The following is a 20,737-nucleotide window of genomic DNA, read 5'->3' as shown; positions in this document are numbered from 1 at the left end:
ACAATTCTTTCTTCGCTCCACCACGCTCTTTCCACCAACTGATTCTCACCCATACACGTACTCATATCCCTCTAATTCCAACTTCTTCTTCGAAGTCCCGTACTGATCCCGCATGATCAATTCTACACTTTCCATCGACTGGAGACTCGAATTTTTCTCACGTGTTTTCTCCTCTCTTTTCGACTTTCATTTCGTTATTTCTAATCTTTCACACACGGTTTTGGTATGATAAAACATGATTGACATTGCCAGGATACTGACCTCTCTCTCTCTCTCTCTCTCTCTTTGATTTCGTTGCTTTTCCCGAATTTCCCCGGAATCCGGCTCAAATTTATTTACTTTTGTTGTAGTCTCCCGATGGTTTACATCTGTTTTTGTTTTTGTTGCTCTTAGTGGTTAGTGGTATTTTTTCGTCAGGTTTTTGTTCTCCAATTTTTGGGCTGGGTAAAAAACAGGACTCGCTCGCTCGCTTGCTCTTCCTTTTCCTCTCTATGCGCGCGCACTCTGTCAAATTGATTTTCACTTTTGGCGATTGTCAAAAAAAATTGAAAAAAATCATAATAAAAGACAACAACAAGAAGGCAGGAATTTTCACTTGTGCCACTTTTTGTGGCAGCAGAGCCCGTCGTCGTTGTTTTTGTTGCAGGGAACAGGTTTCTGCTTTTGTTTTTGGCGTACCTTTTCCTTTGCCGTTGACTTTGCTTCTCTTTTTCACTTCTTTTCCCCGAGATGCTCGCACACACACGCACGCACAAGCACACGGACGCACCAAACGGCGACGACGACGACGACGCCGGCAGCGCTACTTTGGCCAAACAACAAAAATTCTTGCGCTGGCTTTGATTTTGGTTTTGCTATTGGGTTTGCTCTTTGCGGAGGCGAACCGGTTTCGATTCTGTTTTTGCACTTCACTTGACGAATTTCGATTGATTTTGGGCCAACATTTCCGAATATTTTTAAAACGATTCAGGAAAACGCTTGCACCGGAATCTTAGTTTAATACTTGATGCCATGCACCGTTATTTCCCGCATCATCATACACTTGTTTTCTCGGCTGCTCCCGTCTCACTCGTACCTCGCACGAAAACGCGCCCATCCACCGTTCAGTTCGAAAATTTTATATCTATATATATATATTTTTTTTTTGATAATATATTTTCGTTATTTTTGTTGTTGTTTTGCAATTTTGTATTGTTTATCAACGGATTTTTCTGAATTCAGAAAAAAATTCGACAATATCTCGTTGTTGCACGGTGCGCGGCGGCGATTACATTGACTGTGTTTTCGTTTGGTGCCTCGATAGGAAATCGTACTTAGCCCACTTAAGCCCCCGCTATTTAAATATAGTTTACTATTTAAATAGTTGAGGTAAATGTCGGAAAATGGTAACGATTGGAAATTCTTCTTGTAGATTAATGCCATTTTTCCTTAGAAATTAAAAGAAAACCACTATTTTTGTAAATACAATTTTCATTATTTTTAATGGAATATAAAAACACCCCATTGGCTCATAATGGGTTAATTGTGACTTATCGATAGTATAAAATGTGAGACCATTTTCCATTTCTCGGCTACAACGTGCCCATTTCTTGCATGCTTTGACTCATGTTTCCGCAGCATGCTTATACAATTTTTCGATAATTTGTGTCTCTGTTATATCGATACGTTAAATATAGAATTCTAAAAGCGACGAACTTAGTTGAGGTGTATATAGACAGCTTCTTTCTAGGTCACACAAAACATTTTCTTTTCCATTATTTTGTCATTATTGTCAATATCTTTCTAAGAAAAACCTATGTAGTTATTCTTTACTTGCGGCAGTTCGTTCAAATCATTAAAAAAATCCGCGCGCCCATCGATATTAATATAAATAATTCCTATCGCATTGTGTTGCTGGCTCATGTTGCTAGAAAACATGCTCAATAATTTCCCATGGCTGTTAAGAGCAAATGGGAAATTTGCTCTTTCGAAAAAATTCCTTCGCTGTTTATTAGGGAAAAATGATAAAAAGCAATGTAGTCGACATTTCATACCCTGTATTCAGACTATAAATAGAAAAACTATACTAACTTGGAGTAAAATATATTGAAATACTACCAAGGTGTTGTCTAAAAAGAAAAACACCAGAAAATTACCAGAAATATTATATAGACAGAGCTACAACTTAAAGTCAAAATGGGAATGCCCCGGAAACGTTGCAGCACATTTCGAATCCTCTGCACATAGGAAAAGCCATTGACTGTGGCTCCCTTGTCCACTTTTTTCGTTCAAGTTCTGGGTCACTTGGGCATTTCGATCCTTTTCTTGAAGGTTTTTCCTCGTTTCTTTCGATTGCTCTTGTATTGTTATACCCGATACTCAAAATGAGTATTGGGGTATATTGGATTTGTGGTAAAAGTGGATGTGTGTAACGTCCAGAAGGAATCGTTTCCGACCCCATAAAGTATATATATTCTTGATCAGCATCAATAGCCGAGTCGATTGAGCCCTGTCTGTCTGTCCGTCTGTCCGTCCGTCCGTCTGTCCGTCCCCTTCAGCGCCTAGTGCTCAAAGACTATAAGAGCTAAAGCAACGATGTTTTGGATCCAGACTTCTGTGATATGTCACTGCTACAAAAATATTTCAAAACTTCGCCCCGCCTACTTCCGCCCCCACAAAGGACGAAAATCTGTGGCATCCACATTTTTAAAGATACGATAAAACCAAAAACGCAGAATCGGTGAGGATGACCATATCTTCTACAGTGCAAAATCTCAACCAGATCGTATAATTATTATAGCCAGAATCAAGAAAACAATTTCATTCTTTCTCGCTCTGTCTCTCTCTAACACACAGGTTTCATGGTCAGTTTTGTCAATTGCAAAATATGAGTTCAAGGATCTCAGAACCTATAAGAGCCAGAGCAACCAAATTTGGTATCCACACTCCTGTGATATCGGACCTTGACCGTTTCGTGTCCAAATTTCGCCACACCCCCTTCCGCCCCCGCAAAGGACGAAAATCTGGGGCATCCACAAATCTCAGAGACTATTAAGGCTAGAGTAACCAAATTTGGTATCCGCACTTCTGTTAGATCTCACTAAAAAACGTATATCTCAGAATTTCGCCCCACCCCCTTCCGCCCCCACAAAGGACGAAAATCTGTTGCATCCACAATATTGCACATTCGAGAAAACTAAAAACGCAGAATCATAGATAATGACCATATCTATCAGATGGCTGAATCTGGATCAGATCGGATCATTTTTGTAGCCAAAAGCTGGAAATCAATTTGCAGTGGCCACGCAGCGCCCGACGACAAGCTCAGACTGATTTTCTGTCTCTCTCTTTGTCGTGTCGTTTAATATTAGCGGCGTCTGCCGGAGGAGAGCCATACTGACTAAGTATCGGGTATAACTGTAGAGTTGCGGTGTCCGCAGCAGCTCACAACGTTCCCCCTCGTTTTTCATTTTCCTGACATTCCGCCGGTGGCCGGCTCAGGTGGACGGTGGGGGCAGGGGGGGGGCTCTGGTCTTGGTTGTTGTGGGCGGCGTTTCATCCATTTAAAAGCATTTCTTTGCGGGACGGTTGATTGTTGCCTTTTCCCCCTTTTGTTCTTTTTGCCTCTTGTGTTGTTTTTCTTAAAGTTTGTTTCTGGAGGCGCCTCCCATTGTGGTCGTTACGGTTGCCCTTTTTTATTGGCTTGAATGGGAGAAGATTGAGCCAAATCGAGGATTACTAATTGCTGGCTTCTGGAATTCTTTGCCGGAGACTGTAATGATTTCGCAAACAGGCAGGCAAAATGGTGTTTCAAAAAGGTCTTTACTCTAGTTCTTTGGTACAAAATGCATTCAACTCTCAGTTGCAGCAAATTAAAAGTTGAAATAAACATAAATGATGCTCTGTGCTTTGTGTTCGGGTATTATGTATGCATTTTGGACAGCTCTCCTCCAAATCATTAACTTCTGAAATCCATTTCTCATTTGATTGTCTGCTCATTTGCTTTTATGTAAATCTTTCGCTCCGTTCGGCAGGAAATGGAAATTTTCACTGAATAAACGTGAGCGGCCACCGAAATGATGACCCCCAAAAAAGGTCAGCCCGCGTGGAGATGGGAAGTGATGAGTGGCAGTGGGGAGTGGGGAGTGGGGAGTGGGAGGGGCTGCATTTTCCTTACAAAATTGCAACGTGGCCACTGAATAGAGCTTTGCGCTGCTGCCACAGCCGCTACATTTCGTGCATCTAATAATTCATTGAATTTCCATTAGGTTTCGAATTACCTTCCACCCCCCATGGAGCCAACCACAGGCTTTGTGGTTCACGCAGCATTATTTGGTTGAAGGTAGCGGCAATTGCAATTATGCCCCAACGCCACAGCCTCCTCCACTGGAGAGCACCCTTTTCCGGTTCAATTCATCAACATCGTTCATTGATTAGAACCCACACTCCCTGCCTCTGCCTCTGTCTCTGCCTCTGCCTGCCATCCTCGCAGAGTTGCCAGAGTGTGCAGATTTCGCTATGTTTTGGAGGAGACTGTACTTGCAGTGGCTATCATTGCAATCATTCTGACTCAATATTGACTCCAATCGATCGCTTGTGTCATTTTCCATTGTTGATTGTTTATCTTTTCACGCTTCATAGTTTTTTCTGCGGAATGGCGTCGTCCCTCAGCTGATAATCGTATTTGTTCTGGCTTTTATTTGTTGTTTCTGAGATTATAATTATTGTGCCGCCACACTGCAGTTGCCACTGCAGATTATGACTTGCAACACGTGCTAGTAACTGAGGGACAGTGGTTCTGAAAGTAGTGGAAAACTTAGGGTCCAAATTCTTGAATCTACTCTACAGAATCTACTCCACGAACATTTCGACCGATCGTTGTGGGAAGACAAACAAATATCACTTACATCTGCAATGGTCCTGTAAACGATGGAAGGTGTTAATTTCGGTCAACTCTTGACACATCTTCTGTGCACCACTGTGCAGGCGGCATGAACAGCCACAAAGAGGCTGCAACAACTGCAACAACAACAGGGAACCATCGCAGACCTTTTAGCCCGGTAAATGCAACTGACAATGGGCCCACGAAGAAGAGCGAGAGAGAGAGAGAGAGAGAGAGAGAGGAGTCAAGAGTTCCCTGTCTGATTATATCAGTTGCATACATCGCTTAACGGTCTACCACTCGTTCCCTTTCCCCCCGGCAGTCTCGGTCTCCCCCGCACGAGGGGCTGTGCGTGCTTAGAAAAACAGTTTGAGAGCCACTGGCATGGGCCAGATGGATGTTGCGACTCCATCCGCTGCCTGTTTATGCGCGATTTATGAGCCGGCCACTACAACGGGCTGCTGCTGGTGCAACATGCCTGATGCATGACACGCCCCCACCACTTGCACTCGCTTTCATAACGGCCCACGGTGGGTGGCAGACCAGGCCTAAAGTAGCAGACGTACATATTGTACAATAAATAATAATCAGTACTTGCCCCCCGTGCATGGATCGGTGGGGGGGAGACCTGAGGATCGCATTAGATTGTGGCAGTCTGATCCCGCATATAGAGGATCATTTTTATAAAAAAATGACAAACACAATTGTGGTTTTATATTTTTAATCTTTTGAAGCTTCCTATCCTGCAAAAAGATTCAGAGTAGATGGCGGATGGATCAATGTTTGCCGCTCAGCAAAGCAGAAAAATGGCCAGAAATGCTGGCAAGTGAAAGTCCAACGACTTCCACCGACCCGACCAGCTACAGCCCCAGACTCACCTCACAGCCAAAGCCAAAGCCAGACCCACAGACGCTCCGACGCTTCGTTCACATCTCACTAACCTCGTGATTTACATTTGCATTTTCGCTTACATTTACCGCAAACCTGACTGACGTCAAGACGGGCGGGCAACGGTGGGGGCCGGGCAGGATGGCATGGTATGGGGGCATGGGGCGTGGCATGCGTCGAATGCAGCAGGGCAGAGCCGGGGTATGGGGGTATGGGGGAGACCAGAAATCTGCATGGACGTTGAGGAAAGTGAAAATTGGCTCAGATATTCCGGGCCAAATGAGCGAAAGTGATATCCCAAGGAGAAGCGAGAGAGTGTGTAAAAAGTTCAAGAGAGCAGGAAATGCTTTGAGAAGCGTTTAGCGATTGGCAATGCCTGTCCAACAGCATTGAATTTCAAATTTCTATTTCGTTTTCATAACACGACTGCAGTGTACCCCATCCACGTCCCCGTTCCGTTCCCGGCCCCATTCCATTTCATACTTATGCAACAAGATTATGATTGAGAGATTACTGTTTGAGAAAAGATCGCGTGCGGCATTGCCAGATGTGAATGTGAATTTGAAATGGAGCTCGTAAATGTGAAGAAGAGCAAAAGGTACTCCCAAAATATAGCCAAAAATTAATCAGTTAACGAGGAACTTATGCAAAATATTTAGACACACAGCAGAAGCTTGAAATGGGAATTATGCAATGAATTTATGTCCTTCAGTTGTGGCCCCCTCCTTCTTCCGGGCAGCCTCCCCCTGTGCTGTGCCCTGTCAGCACTTACACGAATTACACGACCTGGGAAAATTGTAATTCATAATATTCCGGGCAGCAGGCACCAGACCAGACCCCGACAAATCCTTGGGGATTGCCATCGTTGCTGTTGCTGCTGCTGCTGCTATTTTTAGGCCTCAAGGTTGTGTGGTGGGGGAGGGGCAGGAGGATAAGCAGGATGACAGGAGATGCCAACCTGCCTGTTTATTTTTTGTTTTTATTTCATCGCAGCTTCAAGCTATCCAGTGGGGCTGAAAAAAGACAAAAAAACAGAAAATTATGGGATAAGGGAGAGAAAATTGAATTTACTCATCTGCACAGTTCCTGGATAACATAACAATGGTTCAACCACTGCTTGCTGATGCACTGCTTGCTTGCGGAACTGCTTGCCATTAGACAGCTTAAAGGTTTAAGCTACTTGTTCAAAGTGTTGCTTTCGAATACTTTCCAGATTTCGATAAGATTTCATTTAAGACAGTTCAAAGCCCTTCTGTTTAGTATCTATTAGTTTTAACTGGTATTATTATGGCATTGTAATGATTATTTGTGATCAATTGTATAAACTATGAACTGTTTCCATGTACATTTCTGTTGCTGACAACGCCAGGCATGTTCCACTACGTCACATCACATGAACTATTCAAAAAGAAACACAATTTAACGTAGATCATTGCATTTCGATATCACGTGACTGCGAGGTAGTGGCCCATTCCCGAAACGTTGTTTGGTTCTTATTGGATTACAACCTCTAAAAATTCAAATACGGCTTTAGATACATGTATCTTCTCGTTTAAAAATAGCAGAAAGCCTGTCTCGCCTGACGGGCACCTCCACCCACAGTTTGCACATTGCACAATCAATCATCTTTCTCAATAATCAGCTGGTTGATTGGCTCCCAGTCTACTGCTCCGCTGCTAGCTCCTCGTTCTCGAACCCTGAACAAAATTAATGAAAGTGTCAGCCATGGTATATTTATAAAGTGAGGCAGGGCCAAAGAAAGCTTTTCGGCATACAATACATGCTCCTCGAAGAGTTACAATGCCTCACCTTACATGAATACACCTTGATTAAAAGTGTCTGACAACAGGATACGAGATTAGGGATAAGAGGAGCGCGCAGCTCCCCGGATTCCATTTTGGCCGGGCATTTTCCCATCATTTGCATGTTATTAGGCGCCATTCGAAGAGTGGGAGAGGGGGCGGAGACAGGAAAGGGGTTCCAGTTCCGTTCCAGTATTTGTAAAGCAAACTATCAGCATTTTCTTCTCTCTCTCTCTCCACCTCCACCTCGTCCATAGAACATGCCAAGCGTCCACCCACCCTCCTCCGCATCCTCTTTTGGGGGACAGCTTTTCGCGCGAGTGGCCGCTTATTAGTATTTGTGCAAGGGATTTTGGTGAAGGATTTGCGGTCTTTACTCAAATATTGCATTTGCCAGGGAGCTTTGCGGTGGGGGCGGTGCACCGAAGAAAGGGAAACGAGAAAGTGACACGTTTTGAGGGGATTTTGAGTTGAAGTTGAAGCAGTTGATGCACACTCGAATAGGTAGCTTGTAATGGAGATAGAGATAGAGATAGAGATAGAGATAGAGGAAACGTTGCTCCATTAGCCCAAAAAGATCATATCATCCTTCGTTGAAAGTACATCCGATTATGGATGAGAGCATATAGAGGGTATAGCTTTTGGTAAATATTTTCAAAGAAAGATTTAAAATATATGCAGCTTTGGAGCATTGGCTTGGCAGATGAGGAAATTGCAATTGGAGAATCAAAGGCATTCCCAAAATATTTGAATTTCCCTACGAACGAAATAGTTGTGTTCTGGCGATTATATGTTTAAGTTTTACCAGAACTCTGCGTCGAATTTGTACAGCCACTAAATGCAGAATTTGGAGAATCAATTGGAGATTTGTTTTAAGGGAGTTTCTACTACACAGACTGTACTTTAAGCTGTGCCTCAAACCGAAGATCCTCTGTGAAGTAATCCAACAGTTGGACAGTCGGAGAATAAAGCTTCAACGGCAGTGCGGCCATTGAGTTGGCCAAAGACAGACACAGGCCTCTGCTGTTGAACAAATTATGGCGAATGTGCAACAAACTTGCCAGAAAATTAGGTTAAACAGAAAAAATAGTAATCACCGAAACGCACATGGGGCCAGGCGGCCAGGACAGGACCGTGCCGCTGCCATGTGGCAACCGAATGTGGCTGCTGCTGGTGGCTGCTGGCTGCTGTCTGCTGCCTTGCCCGCCGGCCCAGTGGGTTTCTGGTCCAACAAATTGCCGCGAATTAAGACCGTCGCACAGAAACTATAAACAACAAAAATCCCCGGCAGGTGGTAGGACCAGGCCAGAGCCCGCCACCAGCAGCAGTTGAAGACATTTTTAAATCAGATTCGATTTGCGTCTTGGCATTTGGCGATTTACGGATCGGAGACTCTGGGAATCGGCCTGGGCTCTCCCTCCACTCCACATCATTTTCCAATTGCGTAAGCAGCTGAGCTGGGAAAATGTCCCAGAGAATAGCCTGAATTTCTTTGGATATTAAATCACTTTTCATTCAAAACTTTTTTGGATTTTCCCTCGGATCAAAGTGGAGAAAAATGTTGCATCTCACTTTCTTCCTTACTTTTTCTATCAATCGTACAGACTCTTTCGGTTAACACTGCACTGATTTAGGCTTTATTTGGTCTATATCCTACGAATGATCCGTTGCTGATCAACTTCGGCGCGATACTGAAGTCCGCAGAAGTCGATCCAGTCGCCATTACCCTTGACGCCACACAAAAAAAGATTTATTCAAAAATGTATATAAAATGTAATTAAATATATGCCACCACGAATGAAAAAGCAAATAAAACAAAATCTCAGAAACACTCCCCAGTTCCAGTTGCAGTCGAGGCTCTGCTCTCCTCTGTTCTCTGTTCTCTGGGTTTTTTCGCCTCGACTCGACTCGATCGAGAATTTGCCGAGTGGCCAAAAAATTAAATTAACCCTTCAGAGGCCAGCAATCAAGGGAATATATTTTAGAAAGTTAATTATTGAGGATTGAACTGAAGGATTTCCCAGTTCTCTTTAGAGCAGTATGGTGCTCGGGCCGGATCAGGCCATCAGTTGGTTGGAGGAGCATTCCGCCGACCCCAGATGCTTTCCACAGTCGCACCTTGACTTTGAGATGCAGCCTAGTCCCTGGTTCCTCAAGATATTGCAACTGACAACAGGGTATTATAGTGTTGCAGCACGTGTGCCGCGACTTCAAACTGTTGTACATAATATATATATATAGCCCCTAACTGAAAGAATGGGTTAAGTCTGTCTCCATAGCCGCACATGAAAATACCAAGAAAATTCAAATACTTATATGTAATATATATAAACCCTGGGACTTCAATGAAATTCTAGCTTCAGCTACACAAAAAGAGACCACGTAATGCAATTCTAAGCAAAAATGCTGCAGTTGGACAGCCGCTGGCTGTGGTCGTGTGAACACACGTGCTTACATAACGTCAGCGCCCGCCCGTCGTTCTGTCGTGTCTTCCTTTGGCAGTGCAGTGGCTGGGGTTTTATACGAACGCACTTTGAGTACAGAACGGAAAAACGTTTGTCAACTTCCATGGAATTTTCGGTGATTGGATAATAATTTTCTCACGCCGCCAGCGCTTCCTGTGCTCTCTTTCTCTCTGTAGGAGATCAAGGGGACAGGTACATAAGGTACATAATGTCGAGCCATGAATAAAGAAACCAAACAGCAAGCTCAGGAATTCGCAGAGGTCTGCAAATGCACAAAAATGACACTTGAGTCTTTACAGATTTTCCCAGAATTTTTGATAAGCGGCAAGTTTTTATTTTCTTAATGAATCTGTCAGTGTTCTGCTCAAGTAAAATGTCCCAAAAGAACCTACATATATATACATCTATACATGTGTACATATGCATTACAGAATGAAATATTAGCTGAATCTTAGGGGAAATTTTATTTCGATTTAAATAACATTTTGCAACAATCTACATGGGATGGGGGCTGAAAAGATTAATTCAAATTTAAAACTCTCTTTACAAATGATTGGGGACCCCATCCTGTGCTTACATATTAATTTATAAATTGTATGATTCCCTTTATATCTGCGATTCTTACTTCTGATTCTGCTTTGTAGGTGGCTGCAGCTTGACGACCTTCGAATCGGCGGAGGCCTGGCCAGAATTCAGCTTGGAGACAGAGGCTATGTTGACGACACGGCGGACGGCAGCGCCGCCAGGAGAAGTGGATGCTGGGGACGATCCGGCCGCACGGTTCGCCATCATCAGAACGGGGACCTGCCTGATGCCTGTGCCAGACTTGATGCTCACATTCCCAATGGACATCTTGCCGTCTGCGCCCACTGTTGTGACCTTGGGCTGCGTCCCTGGGCTGCCACTGTTGATCATCTGGAACTGTGGATACGTCTTGTTGCCTACGCTAATGATGCCCGTGTGGCGGAGTGTGCCCGAGGGCATGGGCGACGCCTTGACACTGGATACTAGGGATCCCGAGGAGGTGTCCAACAGAAGCGGACTGCCTGTGCTGCCGCTGGGTGTGGCACTCTTCGGAGTGCTGCTGAGAATACGTACGGGCACGCGTTGGCCAGTTGTCACTAAATTGCTTATTGGCTTCATCTGATTCCGATTGAGATAGAGCACCTTGTTTTGGCCAACAATTGTGGTGGTGGCTCCGCCCGGCGAGGTGGTGAACAGCTGGTGGATTCCCTTGTTGAGGACGATATTGTTGCCTACCTTGCTGGTGACGGGTGTGCTGCTTGACGGCATTGTCTTGGAGGCATTGGCCTCCTTTATGATCTTCTGACTGATGATGATTGGACTCTTGCTGTTGGGATTGCGACCGGGTGTGGCTGGCACTGTGGATTAGAATATTCTGGTTAGAGCCGACCGCAAGAGCGTACATCCAAAAGCCCATACTCTCACCTATCTTCGGATCCTTCTCCCCTTCGGGTATGTTCCCCTCATTGTCGGCAAACACAATTGGCATATCAATGATGCTCGACATGTCCACACCGGTTAAATGAGTCTTGTTCAACTGCAGCATGGTCATGCCGCTGGCATTCTTGAACACCGAATACTTTTGCTGCGGCGAGGTCGCTCCTGCTGCTCCTGCTGGCGAGGAGGTGGCCAACAATTTCGTTGTCTGTCCCGTCGACGTCTTGAGAGTGAAGTACTGTTGCCCGCCCGAGGCAGGGCCCCCTAGAGTCTTCACAATGCTGCCAATGGTGCCCGTTGTGGAGGGCTTGTTCACCGTATAATTGATCAGTTTATTTTGCGGCGACAGGGATTTGATCTGCACAAATTGGTTGGAGGGTATCATCTTGATTTTGGTGCCAGCTGCCAGGTTAACCGTCGTCGGTTGCGATTTGTAGGCCATATCAAATGCCCCTGCCAGGACCGTGGTCACCTTGGGGATGCCTGCGCCAGCAGCCACTCCAGCAGATACTCCTACTCCTGCCACGGATCCACCAGATGCAGATGCAGTATCATCGCTGTCCATGCTATCATCTAGTAGGTATTCAATGGATTGATTTAGTGCGTCTACGCTGAGAGCACCTTTGTTGTTGTTGTAGTTGTTATTGTTGTTGTTTTGAATGCCAGAACCAGCTGGAGTGGGTGCATTCGGCAGTGGGCGTGTACGAGGTCTTCCAACTGGGGGGGGTAAAACTGTTAGTCGGTGAAATAGAGTTGCGGATCGAAAATAAACAGGGCATGCTGTTTGCACTTTGCATGGTTTTACCCTTTCGCTTGGGAGCAAATGGATCAACGAGGCGCGGTGCCTTCGGCCTGCGGACTGTTTGAGATAGTGGAGGTTTTGATTGATGATTTGGGGGTTTATGATTTGATTTGGATTGGTTTGAGTTGAGTTGTACATGCGGGGGAGGTTTTAGTAGTGGGATGGATGATCAGAACTCGAGGGTACTCACTGTGCGGCACAAAGTTGCTTTTGGTGTTCGGCATTCCGCTCTCGTCCAATCCAACCTCCATTTTGCGCTTGCGATTCTGCTGGGCTCCTCCCTTCTCGAAGCCCAGGGCGTGCTGCTGATGCAGCCTGTTCTGGCCGCGCTGTGTGCCTTGGTTGGGCAGGGCCATGGGTATACGCGGACCCGGAGGATCCATCAGCGTTCTGTTCACAAACTCATAGATTTCGTCCTGTAAGCGGAATAAACCAATGAGAGTAGATTTCCACAGCCTTCGGTTCCCGACTTACCACCACCATGGCATCCACCATCGACTGGGTGACGCCCTCGAAGCGTCTCTTGCTCTTGGGCACACGCAGGACATCGTCCGCACTGCCGACGACCAACAGCGAGGACTCCGATTGCATACGCTCGCGCAGCGACTCCATTTCCTCCTGGCTGCTCCGTGCCGAGTTCTGGCCAATCACAAACAGAATGGGCGTCTTGATGTCCAGGATGCGGTCATCGGGAGAGCCACGAGGACCACGCAATGTGTTGTAGGCGAAGCCCAAGCACACGACACACGCCAGGCTCTCCGAAAGGGCCACCTGAAGGGCCAGAGATGCGCCGGCATTGAAGCCGACAAGAATGATACCACGATCGGGATTCTCGCTGCGCAGCTCGTTTATGCGGACACGTGTGAGGCACACAATGACTTCGGCCACCTGATCCAGATTGTGATTGGCAATCCGATCGTCTGCGGGTGGAAGGAACGTCAGGGGTAAAGGGTAAATGGTAAGGAAATCTCATATGAGGTGGATGCTCTTACTCGTATTGGGCATGGTGATCTGGACAACCTGGCAGATGGTAGCCAGCGAGCGATACCATTTGTGCATGCGCTCAGACACATTGCTGCTGGCGGGCATATTTGGCAGCACCACCATGATGGCATTGTGCGACAATTGACGATTCTTGGGCAGAATAGTTGGCTCCCATCGCTTCTTCATGACGGGGGCGAGCAGCTCCTGGTTATTGCTGAGCGGCCGACTGAACAGCAGCTTGTCCATCAGGGTCGGCAGCTTAGTTTTCAGTGTTTGCATCATGTCCAGATAGGAGGCCATGTACGAGGGCGGCAGGGACTGCATGAGCAGCGTGTGTAGCCATTGAGTGATGTGCTGATCCCAGGCAACGCTGCCCAAAGCCCGACGCATTCGCGATGCGGACTTGTCCACGCTCACACGACGATGGACAACCTCGTGCTGGCGCTTTTCGTTGGCCAGACGCGCCAACTGGTCCTGGTCGAGTATGCTGCATACCTTCTCGAACAGCGTCGTTTGGATAGGGCTCCAGGTAGATCTGAGGAGAGCAGAGAGAGGGTTAGACAATGGTCGTCCTGGATCTGCAGCTTTATACTCACTTATTTAGGCGTGCCACCCAGTCCTGATCATCGGAATTGGTGTTCTTCACATACTTGGAAATCCTGGCACACTCGTTCATCATCTCCTTGGCGGATATCTCGTCGTAGGGTGGCGCATGGGTCTGGTCTGGCTCCAGGTCCTGCTGCGGATATGTGTTGCAGCTGGTGCACTTCGGAGGATGGTTAACCAGGATGTGGCGAACCGGTGCCAGGCCATTGGACAACTCGGTACGTGACGTATCGCGCATGTAACTGTGCTCCATTTTATCGCCAAACGAAGATTCACTGGCGGCCGAGATGGTGCTGGACTAAAGAGCATTAGACAGAGAGAGAGAGAGAGAGAGTGGAAATGCGATTAGTTGTGGCAGGGGAAAAAAGGCCGCTCTGGCTGGAGTTATGAAAACTACAAATATTACACAAATACAGGAAATGAACATTTAGTTTGTAGGTTTGCTATGGATTTCATTACACTTTCTGTTGGCGTTGAGGGCGACGTTGTCATTATCACTGGTCCGGGGCTGATGTGAATCGGTTGTGTGGGGGATATTATAGCAGCGGATGTTCCTGTGGGGGCCTTGGGCGGCAAACTCATTGTGATTGCTCCTGACATCGAGGCAGCACTGCCCAAAGACCCAGCGCTGACCACATAATACGCGGGTGTTCCGACCGGCGACGAATTATTTGTTTTCGCTGCTCCCGTCGCTGTCGTTGTGTGTGTGTGTGTGTGGGTGTGCTCTGTGACGATGTAGTCCGAACATCCGACTTTAGTCAAGAATTTGCTGGGACTGTATGTTATAATCGACGATGGAGCCGGCTGGAGCTGCTTCTTCGGTTTGTTGTTGCCGCATTTGATTACTGTTTGCTGCATCATTTTGTTGTCTGCCCGTGTCTGTACGTCTCGCGGATTGTGGTTGGTTTTGGTGCTACTCGCTGCGCTGCCTCAAATCGAACTGCTTCTTCTTCTACTTGGCTGTAGCACTCGCGGCGACGGGAAATAATTCAACTACTGCCCGACAACTGTTCGCCCAATAGCCACTGTAGACCGACCCCACGCAAAATTGCACTTTGCACTTTCTTTAAAGTACTTTTATCCCTTTTCTTCCACAACTTCGACGTGTTTTCACAATTGGTTTGGTAAAATATGGCGTGCCCACGGCAAGAGTTGCCGGACCCGCGGACTCGACTCTAAATCTATTGGCTCGGTCTGGCAGTACCAGGCAGCGCTTGAGACCCACCAAAGCATCAAATATTTGTGCAATTTCCGTATAACTACGAATTTATGCAAATATGTACCCGCACAGGCATCTAATGGAATCGGCGAAGTACGCGATTATATACTTACACCATTACTGGGCGTGGGAGATATGGGGACTGTTATTTCCATTCTGTACTGCCGCGGCTGCTGTCCCTCTAGCGTTTTGTCTTCTGTAGCCACATTCTCGTCTACATTGCCGCCTTTTTGCACAAAATTGTTGAAACATTCGAAGAACGAAGACATTACGTTTGGCGCAACTGAACAGAGCAATATCTAGTTGATTTGTTTGTTACAACGTAAGTCAAAATATCAAAAAGCGAGCGTCAAGTCAAATGATCACGTACTATTTAAATGGGGCTGCCACTGTACGCACAAGCCAACTATGTTTGCCAACCCTGCAGCCCAGGAACAGCTGATAGGTCGGCGTGCGTTGCATTTTGTTTGTGGTTTTTTGGTTGAAAAGAAAGCGTTCAATTGCAGTGAAAAGTTTACAAAAGTCGAAATCGAAATCGTTAATGCTCTGCCGAGATGGAGGAGCTGCAGCAATTGGAGTATCTGTCGCTGGTCTCGAAGATCTGCACAGAGCTCGATAATCACTTGGGCATCAATGACAAGGACCTGGCCGAGTTCATCATCGATTTGGAGAACAAGAATCAATCGTACGATGCCTTCCGCAAGGCTCTGCTCGAGAACGGCGCCGAGTTTCCAGACTCCCTCGTCCAAAATCTGCAGCGCATCATCAACTTAATGCGGCCCAGTCGGCCGAGAGGCGGAAGCGAAGAGAAGATCGGCTCCGGCAGCAGCAAAGATGACAAGAAATCGCAGCTGATGAAAATGTTCCCTGGCCTGGCCCTGCCCAACGATAAATACAGCCAGAGCGAGGGCCAGGACGAGGAAGCCATGGAAAAGCATTCGGTTGGCAAAAAGACAGACCTGAGTGACGTGGACGCGGCCATGATGGAGCTTGAGGCTCTGGCGCCTGGCGAGGGCAAGACCGAGGATAAGAAAGAGATTAAGGAATCGAGAGAACGACCCCACAAGCGAAGGGAACGCAGCAGAAGTCGCGAGAAGGACAGGGATACTCGGAAGCGGAGCAGATCTCGCGAGGATAGGAATAGGGAGCGCCGCAGGAGCAAGTCACGCGATGACCGGCATAGGGAGCGTCGCAGGAGTAGATCTCGTGACAAAGAACGCCGCAGACGCAGCAGATCACGCGAGCATCGCGATCGGGAACGGGAACGCCGCCGAAGCAGGTCCCGCGACGATCGCGAGCGAGATCGTGGTCGCCGCAGGTCCAGCTCTCGAGACCGCCACGAGCGTCGACAACGCAGTCGGTCGCGCTCAGGCGATCGTGGTGATCGCCGTCAGGACAAAATGCCGCCCCCCAGCACAGTGATGGCCGACGATCCCGAGGCTGGCAAGATCTACTCCGGCAAGGTGGCCAACATTGTGCCCTTCGGGTGCTTTGTCCAGCTCTTCGGACTGCGCAAGCGCTGGGAGGGGCTGGTGCACATCTCGCAGCTGCGAGCCGAGGGCAGGGTCACCGACGTGACCGAAGTGGTGGTCCGCAATCAGACCGTGAGGGTCAAGGTGATGTCACTGACGGGTCAGAAAGTGTCGCTGTCCATGAAGGAGGTCGATCAGGAGTCGGGCAGGGACTTGAATCCCCTCTCGCACACCCCCGAGGATGATGACTTGCTGCGGGACCGCAATCCAGATGGTCCCTTCAGCAGCAGCACCTCCATGCTAAATCTGCAGGGCAACAGCCTGGACGGGGACGAGAACGAGTCAAGGAAGCGGGTTACCAGGATCTCCAGCCCCGAGCGATGGGAAATCAAACAGATGATTAGCTCTGGGGTCCTGGACAGGAGCGAAATGCCGGACTTTGACGAGGAGACAGGTCTGCTGCCCAAGGACGAGGACGACGAGGCAGACATCGAGATTGAGATTGTGGAGGAAGAGCCGCCATTCCTCTCAGGCCATGGCAGGGCCCTGCACGACCTATCGCCCGTGAGAATTGTCAAGAATCCCGACGGTTCGTTGGCCCAGGCGGCCATGATGCAGTCGGCCCTGTCCAAGGAGCGGCGGGAGCAGAAAATGCTGCAGCGCGAACAAGAAATGGAGGCCCTGCCCACGAACCTCAACAAGAACTGGATCGATCCGCTGCCCGAGGAGGACACTCGCAATCTGGCGGCCAACATGCGTGGCATGGGCGCCGCCCCCGCCGAGGTGCCCGAGTGGAAGAAGCACGTGATTGGCGGCAAGAAGTCATCCTTTGGCAAGAAGACGGACCTCACCTTGGTCGAGCAGCGCCAGTCGCTGCCCATATACAAGCTGCGCGATGATCTGATCAAGGCCGTCACCGACAATCAAATCCTGATCGTCATCGGCGAGACGGGCTCCGGCAAGACCACACAGATAACCCAGTATCTGGGCGAGTGCGGATTCACGGCACGCGGCAAGATCGGTTGCACGCAGCCGCGTCGTGTGGCCGCCATGTCCGTGGCCAAGCGAGTGGCCGAGGAGTACGGTTGCCGGCTGGGCCAGGAGGTGGGCTACACCATCCGTTTCGAGGACTGCACCAGCCCGGAGACGATCATCAAGTACATGACGGACGGCATGTTGCTGCGCGAGTGCCTGATGGAGGCGGAGCTGAAGACCTACTCGGTGATCATGTTGGACGAGGCCCACGAGCGCACCATCCACACGGACGTTCTCTTTGGCCTGCTGAAGACCGCCGTACAGAAGCGTCCCGAACTGAAGCTGATCGTGACCTCCGCGACCCTGGATGCTGTGAAGTTCTCGCAGTATTTCTTCAAGGCTCCCATATTTACGATTCCCGGACGAACGTTCCCCGTGGAGGTGCTGTACACAAAAGAGCCGGAAACAGATTATCTGGATGCCTCGCTGATCACAGTGATGCAGATCCATCTGCGTGAGCCGCCCGGCGACATTCTGCTCTTCCTTACCGGCCAGGAGGAAATCGACACGGCCTGCGAGATCCTCTACGAGCGCATGAAGAGCCTCGGACCCGATGTACCCGAACTGATAATACTCCCCGTCTACTCGGCGCTTCCCTCCGAGATGCAGACGCGCATCTTCGATCCGGCCCCCGCCGGCAGCCGCAAAGTGGTGATAGCCACCAACATTGCGGAGACCTCGCTGACCATTGACGGTATATTCTATGTGGTGGATCCAGGATTTGTCAAGCAGAAAGTGTACAACTCCAAGACTGGCATGGACTCTCTGGTGGTGACGCCCATCTCCCAGGCAGCTGCCAAGCAAAGGGCCGGCCGTGCCGGACGCACGGGTCCGGGCAAAACCTATCGTCTGTACACGGAGCGCGCCTACCGGGATGAGATGCTACCCACGCCCGTCCCAGAAATTCAGCGCACGAATCTGGCCACCACAGTGCTCCAGCTGAAGACGATGGGCATCAACGATCTGCTGCACTTTGACTTCATGGATGCCCCGCCCGTGGAGTCGCTGGTGATGGCCCTCGAGCAGTTGCATTCGCTGTCCGCGCTGGATGATGAGGGATTGCTAACGAGGCTGGGTCGGCGCATGGCCGAGTTCCCCCTGGAGCCGAATCTCTCGAAGATGCTCATCATGTCTGTGGCTCTGCAGTGCTCGGATGAGATACTCACCATCGTCTCGATGCTGAGTGTCCAGAATGTGTTCTACAGGCCCAAGGACAAGCAGGCCCTAGCCGATCAGAAGAAGGCCAAGTTCAACCAGGCCGAGGGTGAGTCCCACCAATTCAATCACATCGGATTATGCCTAACCCCAACCCAATCTCTCTTTACACAGGCGATCATCTTACCCTCTTGGCCGTTTACAACAGCTGGAAGAACAACAAGTTCTCGAATGCCTGGTGCTACGAGAACTTTGTCCAGATCCGGACACTCAAACGGTCGCAGGATGTGAGGAAGCAGCTGCTGGGCATCATGGATAGGCATAAGCTGGACGTGGTATCGGCGGGCAAGAGCTCGGTGCGCATCCAGAAGGCCGTCTGCTCAGGCTTTTTCCGCAATGCGGCCAAAAAGGATCCACAGGAGGGCTACCGTACCCTGGTCGACTCGCAGGTGGTGTACATTCATCCATCGAGCGCTCTGTTCAATCGACAGCCAGAGTGGGTCATCTATCACGAACTGGTGCAGACCACCAAGGAGTATATGCGCGAGGTGACCACCATCGATCCCAAGTGGCTGGTGGAGTTTGCCCCGTCCTTCTTCCGCTTCTCGGACCCCACCAAGCTGAGCAAATTCAAGAAGAACCAGCGCCTGGAGCCGCTCTACAACAAGTACGAGGAGCCGAACGCATGGCGCATATCGCGCGTGCGGCGGCGTCGCAACTAATTGAACTACTGGCCCATTTGTCCATTGTAGAATTATTTGTATTTTAAACACTTAGAAATATATCAAATTAACTTTGAAGATCAGTAGCCTTTGCGTCCGCGAAAGCGTTGTCTGTTGTCCAGCTGAAATGGTGGGATGAATTAAAGTCGCTTCAAAGTTAAGCCACCCTTTCAGATGTCGGATGTCAGGACCTACCAGAGAGCGCTTGCATTCGTAGAAGGTGTTGCGGAGCACCTGGCACTCGGGCGGAACGTTGTTATCCATAAGGCACTGGCGCGGCGTTTTGCGGTCCACTCGACAGCAATCGCTCTCTAACAGGCACATTTTCAGGTCGGCACGCACTCCGGCACAGGCAGTTTCGTCGGCCAACTTTTCGTTGCCCTCGTAGCGCATCATTTTAGGCGCTGGCTAGAGGAGCTTTATTTAAATTCTTTCAGAGTTACAAAACCAAATCCAGCTGAGACAACTGTGTTTAGCCCAGTGTTGCTAGACCATCAACAGTTGCCATTTCAGCTTTTTTTAAGCTAGATTTGATTTTATTATAAAATCGCATAGCTTGAAAAATATATGAAATCTTCTAGCTTATTTCATTGGCTTATTTTGGCTCCAAAAACTTTTGTACAAAACGATATTATGTTTTTTTTTATTGTATTGTAATTTTTGTTAATTTTTATTGAGAAATCGGACAAAAATCATATATGTTGTTCGTATATTGGTATATCATCCAATTTTGTGTATAAATGTATGGTAATTTTTCGTTGAAAAATGTCTGTTTGCATATTTACATACAAAACCTTTTACATACATAAACAAAATATCCACAATTTCTGGTTAAATTTCGACGAGTTTAAGGAGTGGCTACGCAATGTGCCAACTGACCCCACAAAATCGTACTGCTGCTTTTGTAAGTCAACAAATGGGACCAAGTTATGCGAATTACGGCAGCATGCTGTCGCAAAAAAAAACATATTTCATCCAATGCAAGCATGGCACAAACTAAAAAAATACTTTTAGGTAGAAAGTCCTCAAAAACAGAGGAGCAGGAGGCTGCAGTTTGTTTTTACTTTGCTGAGCACTCGGCCATAGCATAATGAAGTGGAAAAAACCATGTCATTACTTTAATAAAAAATTTAAAAAAAGTATATCAATAAAATTCAACTGTCCATTATTTTGATGTGTTTTTATGGTTCGATTATTTTTAAGCTTTTTTTTTAATTTTTACTTATTCTTCTTCAATCTAGCTTAAGGTGACTCTCAAAATCTGG

At 47.9% G+C, this 20,737-nt stretch overlaps 4 protein-coding genes across 17 annotated transcripts in view; 1 reads left to right on the top strand and 3 right to left on the bottom strand.

The window, feature by feature from the left end:
* LOC108159170 (SH3 and multiple ankyrin repeat domains protein 1) overlaps positions 1 to 1,280 on the bottom strand; it is a 68,350-nt gene extending 67,070 nt beyond the window's left edge. For 4 of the 8 annotated variants that reach the window (XM_017292210.2, XM_017292214.2, XM_017292212.2 and 1 more), the window contains exon 1: positions 262 to 1,280. The gene's annotated coding sequence lies outside the window, so the exon portion shown is untranslated. The remainder of the gene's footprint in view (positions 1 to 261) is intronic. The other 4 variants (XM_033390322.1, XM_033390323.1, XM_033390325.1 and 1 more) reach the window with 4 other exon arrangements.
* A 9,174-nt stretch (positions 1,281 to 10,454) lies between these two features.
* LOC108159352 lies at positions 10,455 to 15,472 on the bottom strand. Of its 7 annotated transcripts, none has more exons than XM_017292567.2 (8): positions 15,202 to 15,472; positions 13,860 to 14,167; positions 13,272 to 13,798; positions 12,754 to 13,199; positions 12,470 to 12,695; positions 12,283 to 12,336; positions 11,466 to 12,209; positions 10,455 to 11,398 (listed from the first exon to the last, which is right to left on the bottom strand). In XM_017292567.2, the coding sequence occupies exons 1-8, from the start codon at positions 15,355 to 15,357 to the stop codon at positions 10,638 to 10,640; spliced, it is 3,222 nt and encodes a 1,073-aa protein (XP_017148056.1). In that variant the 5' UTR covers positions 15,358 to 15,472; the 3' UTR covers positions 10,455 to 10,637. The 7 variants fall into 7 exon arrangements, with proteins under 7 accessions (XP_017148056.1, XP_017148057.1, XP_017148052.1 ...); XM_017292568.2 differs by having other exon boundaries at positions 11,466 to 12,194; XM_017292563.2 differs by lacking the exon at positions 15,202 to 15,472 and adding an exon at positions 14,329 to 15,030.
* Positions 15,473 to 15,507: 35 nt separating this feature from the next.
* LOC117185717 (ATP-dependent RNA helicase DHX8-like) lies at positions 15,508 to 19,555 on the top strand. Its single transcript, XM_033391688.1, has 2 exons — positions 15,508 to 18,859; positions 18,925 to 19,555. The coding sequence occupies exons 1-2, from the start codon at positions 15,643 to 15,645 to the stop codon at positions 19,470 to 19,472; spliced, it is 3,765 nt and encodes a 1,254-aa protein (XP_033247579.1). The 5' UTR covers positions 15,508 to 15,642; the 3' UTR covers positions 19,473 to 19,555.
* On the bottom strand, positions 19,489 to 19,962 carry LOC117188204 (cytochrome c oxidase assembly factor 5). The gene is made up of 2 exons (XM_033391690.1): positions 19,668 to 19,962; positions 19,489 to 19,594 (listed from the first exon to the last, which is right to left on the bottom strand). Exons 1-2 carry the CDS (start codon positions 19,866 to 19,868, stop codon positions 19,553 to 19,555), a joined length of 243 nt encoding a protein of 80 aa, XP_033247581.1. The 5' UTR covers positions 19,869 to 19,962; the 3' UTR covers positions 19,489 to 19,552.
* Positions 19,963 to 20,737: the final 775 nt, after the last annotated feature.

Source organism: Drosophila miranda, chromosome 3 (assembly GCF_003369915.1).
Source record: "Drosophila miranda strain MSH22 chromosome 3, D.miranda_PacBio2.1, whole genome shotgun sequence".
Taxonomy (NCBI): Eukaryota; Metazoa; Arthropoda; class Insecta; order Diptera; family Drosophilidae; genus Drosophila; species Drosophila miranda.
This window is presented reverse-complemented; position numbering and strand designations above follow the sequence as displayed.

What these genes read in the sequence shown, in the direction of transcription:
- LOC108159352 (XM_017292563.2), bottom strand. Translation starts at nt 14,730, where the DNA reads ATGATGCAGCAAACAGTAATCAAATGCGGCAACAACAAACCGAAGAAG. An exon ending in CCTCAACGCCAACAGAAAGT is followed by an intron (nt 14,168 to 14,328) that starts GTAATGAAATCC and finishes AATGCTCTTTAG; the next exon opens with TCCAGCACCATCTCGGCCGC. An exon ending in TGGTGGATGCCATGGTGGTG is followed by an intron (nt 12,696 to 12,753) that starts GTAAGTCGGGAA and finishes TTCCGCTTACAG; the next exon opens with GACGAAATCTATGAGTTTGT.
- LOC117185717 (XM_033391688.1), top strand. Translation starts at nt 15,643, where the DNA reads ATGGAGGAGCTGCAGCAATTGGAGTATCTGTCGCTGGTCTCGAAGATC. An exon ending in CAAGTTCAACCAGGCCGAGG is followed by an intron (nt 18,860 to 18,924) that starts GTGAGTCCCACC and finishes CTCTTTACACAG; the next exon opens with GCGATCATCTTACCCTCTTG.
- LOC117188204 (XM_033391690.1), bottom strand. Translation starts at nt 19,868, where the DNA reads ATGATGCGCTACGAGGGCAACGAAAAGTTGGCCGACGAAACTGCCTGT. An exon ending in ACGAATGCAAGCGCTCTCTG is followed by an intron (nt 19,595 to 19,667) that starts GTAGGTCCTGAC and finishes CCACCATTTCAG; the next exon opens with CTGGACAACAGACAACGCTT.